Here is a 15,985-nt window from a genome sequence, read left to right on the forward strand (position 1 = left end):
AATACTATTATGCTAATACTGTTATGCCTCGTGTTTGGATATAACAAGGCTAGCTTAGAGGCCAATATTTTTGTCTCTTAGTATTCCTCTTTCTAGGAGGGGGAGAATACTATTATGCTAATATTGTTATGCCCCATGTCTAGACATAACAATGGTAGCTTAGAGGCCAACCAATAATTTGTTATAGTGTGAATTGAACTATGGGCTATATGTTTGTATTTGTGATTCTTTTGTGAGAGAGTTCCTTAGTGAGACTCTAACATTGACACACAGGGGTGTCATAAGAACCCAACTTAATATTCGTTATCCCACAAGTGGGGGGGATGTGGCAGGGGTGTGGTCGCATGCCTTGAGCGTCTAATCTACGCTAAGGTTGTATTGGTCTCTAGGTTAGGGTCGGTTACCATTATAATTGGTTTGGAGCCTATGGTGGTGTGGTGGGAAATGATAGCCAATCCACCTATGTCTTCATAGAGGTATAATTTGTTTATATATAGGTGACCATGGATTGAGATGCTTATATGATATGTTTATGCATGTACTAATATTGGGAAAACACACAAGTAGGTAGACTTCTTACTTTTGGTTTTTCAATCCCGCCACCTAAGATATGACATGTGATACTTTTTGAGTTGAACATGCTATATGGCCAAGACGATCTCAAGGGGAGGGCATAGCCAACAAGAATATATGTAAGAAGATTGTGGGAAAGAGGAGGCAAGGCTATAATCTTATAATAATACAAAAAATGTTTGTGAGATGTCAATAGGAGGGCATTCTATATAACATGTGATTAGTTAATAAATAGGAGATTACGTAGTGTAGAATCGAATCAAGGGACATTAGGTGGTTTATAGGGAGATAAGGTGTAAGAACTCGGATCAAGACAAATTAGGTAGATGATCACTTGTAAATATAGAAGGTGCAACTACTCAGATCAAGGAATACTAGGTAGATGATCACTCGTAAATGTAGAAGGTGCCCCTGAGAGAGAGAGAGAGAGAGAGAGAGAGAGAGAGAGAGAGAGAGAGAGAGAGAGAGAGAGAGAGAGATTATGTAGGAAGAAAACCCTATAAATATAAATAGGAGATTAGGCAAGTATTTAGGTAAATAGATATGAAGGCATACATATATAGGTATGCATATATATAATTAGGTAAGTAAAAATAGGAATGCATATAAATAAATATAAAGGTATACAAATATAGGTATGCACACATATAAGTAAAAATGTGTGAGTGTGTATATTTTGTACACGCACACATGCACACATGCACACATGCACACACATGTTTTTCCCATATAGATAACAAGATAGATACCTTTATATATATGTGTGTATATGTATATGTATGTGTGTGTGTGTGTGTGTGTAGAGAGAGAGAGAGAGAGAGAGAGAGAGAGAGAGAGAGAGAGAGAGAGAGAGAGAGAGAGGTAAAAATTATAAATAAAGCTAGACACACACACATAGAGTATGTGTGAGTAAAATATTTATATAAATACGAAAATAGGTAAATAATAGTGTAAAAAGATTTATGTATAATACCTATATGTAATACTCAAATATTTAAATATAAATGAGTGAGTGAGTGAGTGAGTGAGTGTGTGTGTGTGTGTGAGAGAGAGAGAGAGAGAGAGAGAGAGAGAGAGAGAGAGAGAGAGAGAGAGGAGTGCATGCACATGTGTGAGTGTGATCTTATTTACTTTTTTATTCTAAGAAATGACGATGGAACTAAGATGCATTATTTATAATTAGCACATGAGAAATATCAATAAGTAATAACTAACTATTTACATTTATACAAGAGAGAGAGAGAGAGAGAGAGAGAGAGAGAGAGAGAGAGAGAGAGAGAGAGAGAGAGAGAGAGAGAGAGAGAGAGCATGCACGTGTCTGTGAGTGTGATCTTATTTATATCTTTTTTATTCTAAGAAATCAAGTAGAACTAAGACATATTATAATAGTTAGCATATGAAAAATATCTACATGTAATAATAAATATTTAAATTTATATATGAGAGAGAGAGAGAGAGAGAGAGAGAGAGAGAGAGAGAGAGAGAGAGAGAGAGAGAGAGAGAGTGAACATGTATGTGAGTGTGATCGAATTGGTACCTTTTTTATTCTAAGAAATGAAGATAGAACTAAGGCATATTATCATAATTAGCACATAAAAATATCATTATGTACATAATATATACGTATACAAATGTATCAAAATAGGAAAGAAATTTATTTACAAGTTCTTGGAGGTTTTTTCTTTTATCTTAAAGAGCGTTGACATTATGAAATCCTTGAAAATGTGTTTTTTATACCATTCAAAGAGATGAAGTAAACTCTTAAGTCAAGAAAATATGGAATTTCACAACAATGACCACTTCCATGTAAGCCCCAAACATTATGATAAATTAAGAAAATTGGACCTCTCTGAAAGATTACTTTCTAGGACTTTGAACAAGTCTAAGGACTTGATCAACTTCCATGTAGCAAAAATTGTGCATGAAAGCACAACAAACTTTTGGCCAATACAATGAGATTTCTAAAGGCATATTGTTGGTTTGTTGAGCTTACCAACTTCCACAACCATATGCAATATCTAGATGATGCGAGAAATTCAAAAATTTAAAAGAAAAGTATATCGATAAGGTTAGAACAAGAAAGGAAAATGTGTGTTACATAAGAGATACATTAGGGGAAGATGATTGCTTTATATTATATATAATAATTAAAGTTAGTCTTTTTAGGATATCATTAAAGAGAACACACTATCTCTTTTTTTTGTCTAATCATGCATCGCCTTGAAAAATAAAAGCAATATTGAAACATACTTATTTAAATAATTCAAACTAATCTTTTACCTAAGATGCAACCATCTTTGTTTGCTTTATGAAGATAAATAAAAGAAATTTTGAAACATATGTATTTAAGCTCAAGGTACTTATTTTAACATGTATTTTCTTCATCTACATATGTAAAAGCAATGTTAGACATGCAAATAGCTATATTACATCTAAGGACATGTAATGCACTCTTTTAAAAAAAGGATTATAATAAACATAGCTTCATTAACATATCCAAACTTTTGTAAATATTGACGAGGATGCTCACATGATTTTAGAGTTCATGGACCTTCTAACATTTCTTGAATTTACACCATAAAATTGACAAGAAGAAAATTGAATATTGTGCAACCCTCCTATATTAAACATTTGTAAATTGCAAAGGCATTAACACCATGATAAATTGGTCATTTGGTAGTGCTCATTGGGTGTGGTACTCACCACATTACAAGTGGGATCAAGTGCCATCCAATCATACTCCTTTACAAACTCAAACAAGGCATGCATGCTTCTAAACTCCATGAACACTATCCATAAACATTGGTTGCTAAAATGGAAGGTGCTAATTTTCTTGTTGATAAAAGCTCATTCCATGGATGGGTGGGATAGTCTCATGATAGTAAACAAAGGGGTGATGAATGATAAGCAACATCTAACTTAACTAACCTTCAATTTGAAAGCCATAAACTAGGTTGAGATTCAAAAAATATATATATATATATATATTGATGTAGTAATTTTTTAAAATAGTGGCCTTGCCTTTCTTTATGGGCAACCCTATTTTCTAAGAGGCCTTATCTAAAGGGCTTTGACGCCCCATGCACATGTGATTCTAGCTCTCCTTTAGCTCATATTTAATTCAAACCAAAATTGATGTTGGATAAATTTGAGGTGCCCATGGAAACATAAATGGGATTTGCTGCTCTCTGCAACTAGTTGCGACTTTTCACCATGCATAGAAACAGGCCCAAACTGTGCCCTCATATCAGCCAAGAACGTCGTGGGAATCTCCGCTTACTGCTGCAAAATATATCCCCATGTGGGAGAATTCCAGCTTCCGACTGATTTAAAAGGGCCGCGGCGCCCACGCAAGCGGAATCCGGATAGGCACGCCACCTTGGATTTTGTTTTGTTCCTCTCCGGCCCCCGCCTGTACAAATTGCGTCTCATTTTTACTCATTAAATTATTCTCTGAATTTCAAGGACTCTGCAGCACTAAATGCATTAAATTATTCTCTGAATTTCAAGGACTCTGCAGATGATTTAGGTCCCAAAATCTGCACCATTTCACACTCAAAAATCTGCGTCGTTTCACACTCAACCAGGACATTTGACACACCAAGTAGAAATTCAAATGAAAAATCGTATAAAAATCCTCAAATGTATTTTTGAAGAATCTGTTGGGAAAGTGTATTTTTGTGAATACTGGCATTTTTCATTGTGGGCACACACGGCAACGTGAACCCCCGTGTATTCACGGAAAACCGACCTTTAGTGTATTTACTGTCAGTTAAAATTCAAATTTCTCCACAAGAATTTAACTTCATCTTTAAAAAACTTGTAAAATTTTTACATATTTAGTTATAAAACAAGATTTTTATTGTTCAATCGAGAAAAAGAAAATTCGTGAGCACTGGACTGACACACACCTTACAAATGAAAAATGCGCTTTTGTTTTTTAGAGTCGGCCCAAAAAGAAACGGTTGTTTTGTTTTTGATGAGTTTTTTTAAAATAAAAATAAAATGGGAAAAAGGACATGTGGGCCACGGAAAAGGCCAAAACTGAAAAAGCGCAGGTTGTCTGCCCGCGAGGGCATTTGATTGGAAGGGAGAAATAATAATATATTTATAATTGAGAACTGCTGCTATATATTATCTATATAGTAAGTAATAGTAATTAATACTCATTTTTATAAAGTTAATATATAGTATATAGCTAAACGGTAAAAGGTTGGTCCCTTCGTCTGTTGTGGTTTCTGTACCGTGGGACCGGCCCCCTGGGGTGGAGGCGCTGCAGTAATGTCAACTCGCGAGCGCGTCTTGTGGTAGTTGCTGCCTGCACGCATCGCACGCTTTTGACACCGACATTGGCAACCTTAGCTATGTATGTTCGTCGTAAAAAAATCCCTTCCAGTGAGTGATTATTTTTTCACCCAACCAATTTTTTTTAAAAAAAAGGAGAAATCTTTTCTTTTTCTCTATCTGATCTCTTAGAAATACACTAAGGACGGTTTTTTTTAACAGTGTGCTAGAAAATCCACCTTATCGTGAGAGGGGGAGGAAAAATGCCACCTCCAATTTTCCAAAAATAGTAATAATTGGAGAAGGAAAAATGCTACATTGCTACCTCCAATTTTTCAAAAATAGTAATAATTGGATGATAGAATGTTTAAAATTACTTTTTCATTCTCAACCCATGGAGAGAGAGATTATGTCAGGTTCACTTAAAAAAAAAAAAATCCCCTAACAGGCTCGAGCCCACGAATAGGCCCCCTTTGCCAGGATTCCCTCTTTTCTCCCATTTTCCGAGTGTGTGTAAAGATCCTTAAATATAGGTAGAGTAAGAGAGATGACAACATGGCTGAGAGAGAGAAATAAAGTCTTGGGTCAGCTGACCTTTATCTTTTATGAGAGGGAGAGCTTTAGAAGTTTCTATATATGAATGCAAAAGCAAGCACGTATCAATCAATATTGTTTTTTATACCTACAAAGTGAAAGTCTTATCATGTCATGTGACATGGACGATGGTATTGGAAAGCTGTGTAAGACAGACTTGTCCGGAAGAAGTGCATGAAAAGGTCAGGACTCAGAAGGCACTGGGCAGCACTCTCTCTCTCTCTCCGGGAAAGACAGAGAGTAAGAATTCTTTGGAGACACCTTGATCAGCCAGAAAACGATCATGGAAAGCTACCTATTTTAGATCCCAAAACAGAGACTAAGAATTCTTTGGAGACACCTTGATCAGCCAGAAAACGAGCATAATCTATCACACTATTAAGAGCATAGAGCATCAACAGGACTACTGGTGGGGATCCCATCAACTAAGAGAGGAGAGTTTAAGATACAAGAACAGTAGAAATCACATCAGAGCTGTACAAAGCTCTGCATTGTTCTCAACAGGCACTACCCTTTTGAAAGAAGCTCCCACCTCATCAGAGGAGCCCTTTGAGAGGAAGCTCCCACTTCATCTCCTCCACAGGGTGATGTGCCAGTGCCTGAGCTTCCTGCTGTCTCACCCTACCCTCAACCAGACATGGTTGGCTTGGACACGTTCCTTGTCTCTCCTTTGCAGGAGGCTCCAATCATGGTCCCAGTCGTTGTCCAGCCCTGAAGTTGAGCTTTTTAGTGCTGTGAGCTCAGGAAACCTTGATGCTTCGTCCCGCGCTTTCCAGCGGCGGCGAGTTGCTGCTTCCTGGGCAAATGGCTCCATTGATAGGAAGATGGATCCTGGCCCGTTGGACAAGTGTGAGATTCATGTGGTGAAGCCAAAGAAAAGCCGTGATCATGTAGCAGCAAGCAAGGAGTCCAAGAACCTTGCAGCCTCCATGAATGGATCTAATTCTCAAGCATCAGAGGTTATGAAGCAGGGGGAGACAAAGATGAATGGCACACCTTCTCAAATGCCTCTACAAAAAACAACTAAGAATGGTGGGAGCAACACCGCCTCGCTTTTCACTCGAAGGGGTCTCAAAGGAATCAATCAGGACTCCATGCTTGTGTGGGAGGTAGAATTTTTCCTTGTCTAGTTACATGTTGAAACATGATTTTCATCTCTGGGATTTGCAAACACATGTCGCTATGTGTATGTGCATGTAGGATTTCACACCATCAGGGAACACAATTTTCTGTGGTGTTTTTGATGGCCATGGGCCACATGGCCATCTTGTGTCAAGGAATGTCCGAGACATGCTGCCTGTGAAGTTGGCATCCTACTGGCAAGCCCTCCAAGTTCCGTGCATGGTGCCAGAGAAGCACAAACTCGACAATCCGGCTAAAAAAGACCCCGTCTCCAATATTGCAGGAGATTGTAATCTGATCTCTGAGTGGGAAGAGTGTTTTCAGAATGCATATAAGTTGATGGACAGAGAGCTCCTGATTAATGATGATGTTGATTGCGTCTTCAGCGGCACCACTGCCGTAACACTTGTGAAGCAGGTCTAAAACCGACGAATACATACAGGTTCTTTTTTGCTTGATCATTTCCTAAATGAAAATATATTGATTTTGTTGTATGGTTGTGTAAATAGGGTAATGACCTGTTTATTGGCAATGTGGGAGACTCCAGGGCTATTTTGGGTGTAAGAACTGATGTTAACTCTCTTTTGGCTTTGCAACTCACCGTCGACCTGACGCCAAACCTGCCTGGTAAGCTTTGGGAATAACTCTCATTGGTGATTGTGTCATGTATAGAGAACCTCCCATATATGACATTTTGTTTACCTGTGGAAGGTTTTGCATTGCACATGTCTGTCATTCTAATGGCTTTTGTTTCTTCAAATCATGAGTAGAAGAGGCGGCACGGATCAGGCAATGTAAGGGTCGTGTGTTTGCCTTGCATAGTGAACCTTCTGTGAAGAGAGTTTGGTTGCCACACAACAACACACCAGGTTTGGCAATGGCAAGGGCTTTGGGTGATTACAGCCTCAAAAACTTCGGAGTCATAGCTGTGCCAGAAGTCACCCATCGACGGTTAACCGAGAATGACAAATTTGTCATACTTGCAACAGATGGGGTATGGAACCATGGGTTTTCTTTCCCACACTCTGGAGTTTAATCATATCTACACTATTTTAGGTGCCAGTGTTTGAACCCCTAGGCAGGCTGGGGTGTTACCACTCGGGCTAGAGCCTGCTGGTAACCATGGGTTTTCTATTCAATCATTGCTGTGATATATTGGGTTAATTGATGTTGTGGAAGCCATCAAGGAACAGATTTACCTTAGCTAATTTTTACCATTGTGACACAGGTATGGGATGTGCTAAGCAATGAGCAAGTTGTGCAGATAGTGGACTCCATACCTGTAAGGTCTCTTGCTGCAAAAGCAGTAGTGGATGCTGCCGTTGGTTTCTGGAAGGTGAAGCATCCGGCCGCAAAGGTGGATGATTGTGCAGTCATTTGCTTGTTTCTGGATTCCTATTCGGAGTCGATGCATGTAACAAGTTAGCCATGGTGATGAGGGCACTTCCATGCAGGCCATGTTGTGAAAGACATCTTTGGTTTCTAGTTTGACTGATGTAGTTTTAATGCCCAGCATAAAGTTGAAGGAGGCCAAACCAGGTGATTGTGCCTATATATCTCTAAAAAGGGAGGGTATGAACCCCATTGTTGAGATACCATTTGACCAGATGGAGATAAAGGTTGCACTAAATGTTGGCTCTTCTTCTGTTAGACCTTGCAGCAGTGGCCTTGATGGACTTGTAATGCTCTCACTTATTGGATTAATTCTATAGCCATAGAATACATACTTCACCTTATTTGATTGATTCTACAGCCAAATGTTGGCTCTTCTTCTGTTAGACCTTGCAGCAGTGGCCTTGATGGACTTGTAATGCTCTCACTTATTGGATTAATTCTATAGCCATAGAATACATACTTCACCTTATTTGATTGATTCTACAGCCAAGTGTTTTGTGCAGTTCAGAAGTTTTGGGCCAGCATTTTTCAATTGGGTGCAAGAAATGTTTTCTTGAGGGGGGTGTTGAAATATAGAGCATGTGAATAGCTTATAAGCCTAGGTTGTAAAAGGGACCAGAAGAGTAAAGAGTAAAAAGCCAAAGGTAGAAGACTAATTGATGTGGCAGTAGGGTCAGATGACCTGGCAGGAACATGTGGGTGTGCAAGTTGGAAAGTGAGAGACTACAAGATGGCAAGGCATGTGGGGTAGTAAATGCTGGTCAAGCAATGTACCTAGTGAATGTACTGAAGCCTATTTAAGATGCACCAAGGGTAATAGAAAAACATTGGATTCTTATTAATCTTTGCCACTGCACTTTCTCTTATGCACGCGCGTGCACACACACACACTATCTTCTCTCTCACACAACCATGACTCAACTCATGTACGAACCGCCATAGATGTCCACACACATTCCGTACACATGAACCATGAATGTTGACATGTTGAGGACTCCTCAAGCTTTATGAAGGACCATCCCTCTCTCTTAGCATATCACAAGCCCCTCTCTATCTTCTCTCTATCTTGCACTTATCCACTATCGAACAACTTACTTCTAATCAAGCTCAAGGTCAAGAAGACATCAAACATGAACAACCTCAGGATATAGCTTGGAGGCTGAAGAAGAGCGCGCCACCGTCCATGCGGCAGTTGAACACCAAGGTCCGAATAAACAATTTGGTGTAATCCAAACCCCAGCCACTCTCATCACGATAAGCCATTCCAGCTTTTGATTGATTGTGGCAGTACCCATTCATTTCTTTCTCCTAGGTGTTTGCAAAAATTAAACTTGGGTCAAAAAATAGTTAGAAGAATGACTATAGAGTTAGCTAGTGGGGAAAAGAAGTAGTATCTTGCCACTCTGTTTAGGAAACCTTGATTTTGAGCTGGGTAATGAGCGAACTCACGGTGGCCACTTTAGAGTCTTGCCATTAGGAATTTATGATGGAATCCTTGGGATGGATTGGTTAATTGCGAACAAAGCTAGCATTCATTGTAACCAAGGGAGAATCACTTTTGAAAATGAGCATGGCCAAGTAATATCCGTTCAGGGGATAACACAAAAACCTAAATCTAGGGTAGTCAAGGCAAAACATCTTCTCAAGGGAACACGTAAGGGTCAGCAAGTTTTCTTAGTCAAGCTGCTCAACAAATCCATTGAACCTAGTAAGGAGACAGAACCCTCTTGGCTCCAAGAATTCTCTGACATCTTCCCTGATGATGAGCTTACAGGGCTACCGCCTCCTCGAGAAGTCGATCATGAAATCAAGGTAATCCCTGGAGCTCAGCCCGTCTCAAAAACGCCGTATAAAATGTCCCTTCCTGAAGCCATTGAAATTAAAGAGCAACTTTCCCAACTCATTGAGCAAGGATTCATACGCCCCAATAGCTCTCCTTGGGGGGCACCTGTCCTTTTCCAAAAAAAGAAGGACAGAACTCTTCGCCTCTGCATAGATTATCGAGGGCTAAATCAAGTCACTGTCAAGAATAAGTATCCTATTCCTCGCATTGACGAACTTCTTAACAGGCTTCATGGGGCCAAAGTCTTCTCAAAAATAGATTTGAGGTCTAGTTACTATTAGATCAAAGTAAAGGAAGCAGATATACCCAAGACAACCTTCAATACCCGTTATGGCCACTATGAGTTTACTGTAATGTCATTCGGGTTAACCAATGCTCCTACAACCTTCAACCGCCTAATGCAAGATATATTCCGTCCTTACGTGGATGAATTTGTGCTTGTTTTTTTTATGACATCTTAATCTATTTCAAATCAATGGAAGAGCATGTGCGTAGAGTTCTGCAATTGTTGCACAGACACAAACTCTATGCCAAGAAGAGCAAATGTACCTTCTTTACTCATCAAATTGAGTATCTTGGGTTCATCGTCTCCAAAGATGGCATCTCAGTAGACCCCGCCACCAAGGTCAAAGATATTTTGGAGTGGCCACTCCCTAAATCACTTCTTGAAGTTTGTGGGTTTTTGGGAATCACGGGATGGTATAGGATTTTTATCAGAGATTATGCCTTGATAGCTGCACCTTTGACGGATCTTCTTAAGAAGGATTGCAAAATAGTGTGGTTGCCAATCCATCAAAATAGTTTTGATCAGCTTAAGTTCATTATTACTTCTATCCCACTCTTGAAACTTCCTGATTTCACCAAGGAATTTGAAGTGGTTTTACTGATGCCAGTAGTTTAGCACTTGGTGGTGTCTTAGGCCAAGAAGGAAGACCAGTCGCTTATACTTCTCGCAAGCTGAAGCAATATGAAGCCAATTATGCCACCCATGATTTGGAGCTCTTAGCAGTTGTTCATTGCCTCAAATTATGGAGACATTATCTCTTAGGGAGCAAATTCCAGCTTGTAATAACTGACCACCCACAAAAGTCTAAAGTGGATCTTCACCCAACCTAACCTCAACATGCGGTAAAGGAGATGGATTGAAATTCTACAAGAATATGACTTCGACATCAAATTCCACCCTGGGAAAGATAATGTGGTAGCAGATGCACTTAGTCGTAAATCTTTCTTAAGTGCAATTTCAATGCCAAATAATCTCATACTGGTGGAAGAAGTCTCATCTCATGATCCAGATTATCAGAGGATGATGAAGTTAGTAGAAGAAGGGGAAAATTCAAAGAAAGAGAAGAATCTAATCAAGGGATACTCCACTCATGAAGGAAGTCTCTACTTCAATCACAGGCTATGTATCCCCTGGTGGAATTTGCCTACAATACATCTTATCATCAGAGCATAGGAATGTCACCATTCAAAGCACTCTATGGGCAAGAATGCTTGTCTCCTCTAAATTTCTCTGATCCGACCATAAGAGTTGAGGCATCCAAGAAAATGCTTGAAGAGATGGAGGAACAAACCAAGGCAATCCAAAAGGATATTAAAGCTGCCCAAGATCGACAAAAGCATCATGCTGACACCAAGAGGCCTGAAAGGATCTTCAAGGAAGGAGACAAAGTTCTTCTACGAGTGCGACCCAAATGAAGTTCTCTATCCCTTGGGAAATATAAGAAGCTCAGCCCTAGGTATTGTGGTCCCTATACAGTTATCAAGTGTCTAGGTAAAAGTGCCTATAAACTCCAGCTCTCCCAGCCCATATCAAAGTCCACAATGTATTTCATATAAGTTTGTTAAAACCTTATGTACCCAGTCTCGATCACATTCTTGATGATGAACAAGTTGTAATCCCTACTCAAGGAGTCCTTGAATTACAACCTAGTAGGATCATAGATTCTAGGGAAAGGCAATTCCGAAATAGAACTCTTGTAGAACATTTAGTACAGTGGAAAGATTACCCTGAACAGGATGCAACTTGGGAAGATGAAGCTACACTCTTAAAGGATTAGATGAAGATGAAGCTACACTCTTAAAGGATTATCCCCAATTCATGACGAGATGAGGACATCTCGATTTCTTTAAGGGGGGAAGGATGTAACATACCCATCTTCACTAATAAAGAAATGTCCATGTAATAGATGAATTTATGAGTTTTTATGGTATAAAAATCAATGATTTATTAAATGAGCCATTTCTACTTAGAATCTTCAAATTCTGAGCCCAAATTTGGAATCTACGTACGATTTTACCCTGATATAGGATTTTACAGCATCCAAAATGGACACCGGATCAAGCTTATACGCAAATTTTGGTTATTTTTAGTTAAAAAGCGACGACCTTTAAACCTTAATAAATGCACGACCGGGCGTCCGATTGATGAACAGTCTACACCCCAACGACTAGGAGAACATCTCGGACAAAAAAAAAAACCGCTCCCGAGGCGGCGGTCCGACACGCAAAATCGAGGCTGACGTCCCAAATTTGGGGACCCCGTTCCAAAATTGGACCGTACACACTTACCAAGGTGCCCGTACGATGGCCGCACAAGAACCAAATGTCGACCGCCCACTGTGTGGTCCACACGCACCACTACGTAGACACCCATGCCGCCTCTGACCAGATAAGGTACATGCGTACCACCCCTTTCCCTGTTAACCACCACCGTACCTTTCCCCTTGAGTCATGCAGGCCACAGATCTACAGCCTTTGCTGGTACATTGTCCTTTCGATCGTGCTTTGCGTAGTGCCCACACCCGTACCCCACAGCTATATAGACCCCCGGGATGCTCCATGGGCAGCACGCATTTCTGCGTAGCCTATGCTCTGCTGTGTCACCGTCCGTATCGCCATCTATTCCTGCGCAGTGTACTTGCTGTAGTACAGCCGCCCCTTGCTGCCACCGCTCTCAACACCTCCTCATTTTCCACTTTTAAGATAAGGGCAACTCCCCTCTACCCTCCCCTTGCTAGAAGACAGTGTCCTTAACACTTCTCCCCCACCCCCCCATGTGAAGAGACTTACAGCAGCCCTCCCCTTGCTAGAAGACAGTGTCCTTAACACTTCTCCCCCCTGTGTGAAGAGACTTACAGCAGCCCTTCTCCTCTTCAGCAAAACGTTTTTGTGTTAAGGACATCTCACAATCCCCCCCCATTTGCGTGGACTTTAGCAAGAGGTTTTGGCCTTAGAGAGGGTTCATGCGCTGTGGTCTTTTGCTCATACGGTGAGCAAACGATCTCAGAATTGAGATCTGACTGGAGCGTTTCGATAGCGACAACGAGCCCTACAAGATGACATCCAAGATGGCCCCATCCCAAAAACGTCAAAATATTCCTCGAGAGAAGCGCACAACAATGAGATTAGAGAAGATGCTCCCAACCCTCCCGTTACAAGCTCCTCAAGGAAATGGTGGCTAGGTTAGCTTGGTTATCTTTTAAAGAAGAGTTTTTTTAAAATATTAGTGTTAATAAATGTGTATCTTTTCCTTTTAAAATAATAAAATTGTATGAAGCTACGAATTGAGTGATGATGTATTCAATAAATTGTATTGAAACTAGTATTGCACCCGCGCATTGCTGCGACGGTCGACCAAGGTTCTAGAAAAGAACTATTCCCTCTCTACAACCATCTCTCTCTCTCTCTCTCACACACACACACACACATGCACATGCACATGACCCTCTCCCTCTCTCTGTCATGTACACACAATCTCAAATATTGAAACTCTCTCTCTCTCTCTCACATGCACACACATATACACACCTGCCTCTCCCTCTCTCTCTCTCTCTCTCTCACACACACACACATGTGCACACCGCACATACACTAATGAAAACACACACTATCTCCTCCCACACAAACTATCTCCTACATAGCCTCTCTCTCTCTGTCTCTCTCTCATGCACACACACACACACACTCTCTCTCTCTCTCTCTTCACGCACACTCTCTCACGTAAGCTCTCTCTCTCTCTCTCTCTCTCACACACACACACACACACACACACATGCACATGCACATGCACACCCTCTTTCTCTCACATACGCATGCACACACTCTCAAATGTCGAAACTCTCTCTCTCTCTTACTACACACACACACACACATGTACACACATGCACATGTACTAATGCAAACACACACTCTTTCCCCCTACATACTCTCACACATAGACTTCCATGTCTCTATATCCTTGTGTGTTTCTCTCTCTCTCTCTCTCTCTCCCCCCTCCACACACACACACACACACACATGTATACACATGCACATGTACTAATGCAAGCACACACTCTTTCCCCCTACACACTCTCACACACATACACTAATGAAAACACACACTATCTCCTCCCATACAAACTATTTCCTACATAGAAATTCTCAGGCTCTCTCTCTCTCTCTCTCTCTCTCTCTCATGCACACACACACACACACACACTCTCTCACATAGAAACTCTCTCTCTCTCTCTCTCTCTCTCTCTCTCTCTCTCACACACACACACACACACACACACACACTCACACACTTAAATAGATTTACACACATATATATAATTTTAATTAATTAAATTTTAGATTAAATTTTAATGGTAGGGATGAGTGGTGAGGTGTGCTCACTCTCAAATAAATGCATCTTACATGTAATCTCTCTCTCTCTCTCTCTCTCTCTCTCTCTCTCACACACACACACACACACACACACACACACACACACATAGACACACACACACACACACACACACACACACACACACACACACATGCACGTGCACATGCACACTATTTATATATACATGCTTACATACCTATAGATACACATACATACATAATATATATAAGTGTGTGTATCTATAGGTATGTAAGCATGTATACAAAAACTTCATTGAAAGATGTGAGATGAGATCTTCTTAGATTCAAATTCAAAATTACATTGGAAGATGTGAGATTTGGCTCCTCCTCACGCTTGCAGGAGGAGTGGTTATTTTGAATTAGCCCCACCTCCTTTGCCCACGTGGAGGGAGGTGGGGTTGTAGTTAATCTTGTATAGATTGTTATCTTTAAAGAGTGTAAGTTTTTCCTGGCTTCGACACTAACTTTGTTCCGTGCTTGTGTAGCCGGGCGGCGTCGTTAGCAAAGCTCGGGAATGGCCCAAGGTATCCCTCATATACCATTGGGAGAATAAGGTTCGCTGATTGAGGCGAGAGATTATAATGCTGTCTAGTTCTGAGGGCCCAGGCTGGTGCGATGAATAAGCCCACCCTAGTGTGCAGACATCCCTCTGAGGGGCGGAAGGATCGAGCGATGGAGCCTGAGAGGGCAATAGGCCGGCTTGAGTCCTCGCCCCAGCGGTCTCGACGATGAGGTGTATGGTCCCATAAGGTTTTGCCTAGCATGTAGAGGCTGGAAGGCCGAATTCTACATCATCGAAAAGAATAAGAGAGCCGGTTTGGCTTGTATGAAATTGATTCATGTATAAACTTTTTTTATAAATCTTGTCTTTGGCATTATTGTATTGTGGAAAAAGGTTGTTTTAACAAATCTTGTGAAAAGGACCTTAATTAAGGAACATATTTATTTATGTCAAATAGTGTGGTAGGATTAATTAGAAAACAAATTGATGCGTGAGTAGGGTGAAAAGTGGGAGGATGGAATGCCGTTGCATCTTACGGACGGGTGGACCCGATTAGTCGGGTAGCTTTCCAACAGATTAAGTGAAAGCCCTACGCTAAATAAATAGGTTCTTGGGCAACTCTATTCTAGAAGACTAGGCCAGCGGGCTGTGCCTTGCATGGATGAGGAAAAAAAGCGTTGCCTCTAGAAATCAAGTCTAGTAGTTGCCCAATTTATGATCAATTACCCTATGGGTGATTTCATTTTTAGAAGATCACGCTCCCTCTGTTGTGCGGGATAGGACTAGGTCTTACCTATGAATCGTATCCTTGAATCTCTACATGGTCAAGGTGTCGATGAATAGAAATTTTTTTCCAAGTTAAGACTTAGTGGACTATCTTAAGTGTTTCCCCTATTTTGGAAGGGGGGAATCTTACATTAAGAGAAAGAGGCTTTATGACCATCTCGATAGGTCTATACACTACATATTTGATGAGTGCTACTGTAAGACAATAG

The 15,985-nt window shown here is 40.6% G+C and overlaps 1 protein-coding gene across 1 annotated transcript; it reads left to right on the forward strand.

The window, feature by feature from the left end:
* The first annotated feature begins 5,520 nt into the window (after window positions 1-5,520).
* On the forward strand, window positions 5,521-8,800 carry LOC147605683 (putative protein phosphatase 2C 73). Its single transcript, XM_086793443.1, has 5 exons — window positions 5,521-6,560; window positions 6,652-6,990; window positions 7,083-7,200; window positions 7,344-7,567; window positions 7,802-8,800. Exons 1-5 carry the CDS (start codon window positions 6,039-6,041, stop codon window positions 7,997-7,999), a joined length of 1,401 nt encoding a protein of 466 aa, XP_086649569.1. The 5' UTR covers window positions 5,521-6,038; the 3' UTR covers window positions 8,000-8,800.
* Window positions 8,801-15,985: the final 7,185 nt, after the last annotated feature.

The sequence above is a fragment of the Cibotium barometz genome, chromosome 59 (genome assembly GCF_041138505.1).
Source record: "Cibotium barometz isolate CiBa-2024 chromosome 59, ASM4113850v1, whole genome shotgun sequence".
Classification (NCBI taxonomy): domain Eukaryota; kingdom Viridiplantae; phylum Streptophyta; class Polypodiopsida; order Cyatheales; family Cibotiaceae; genus Cibotium; species Cibotium barometz.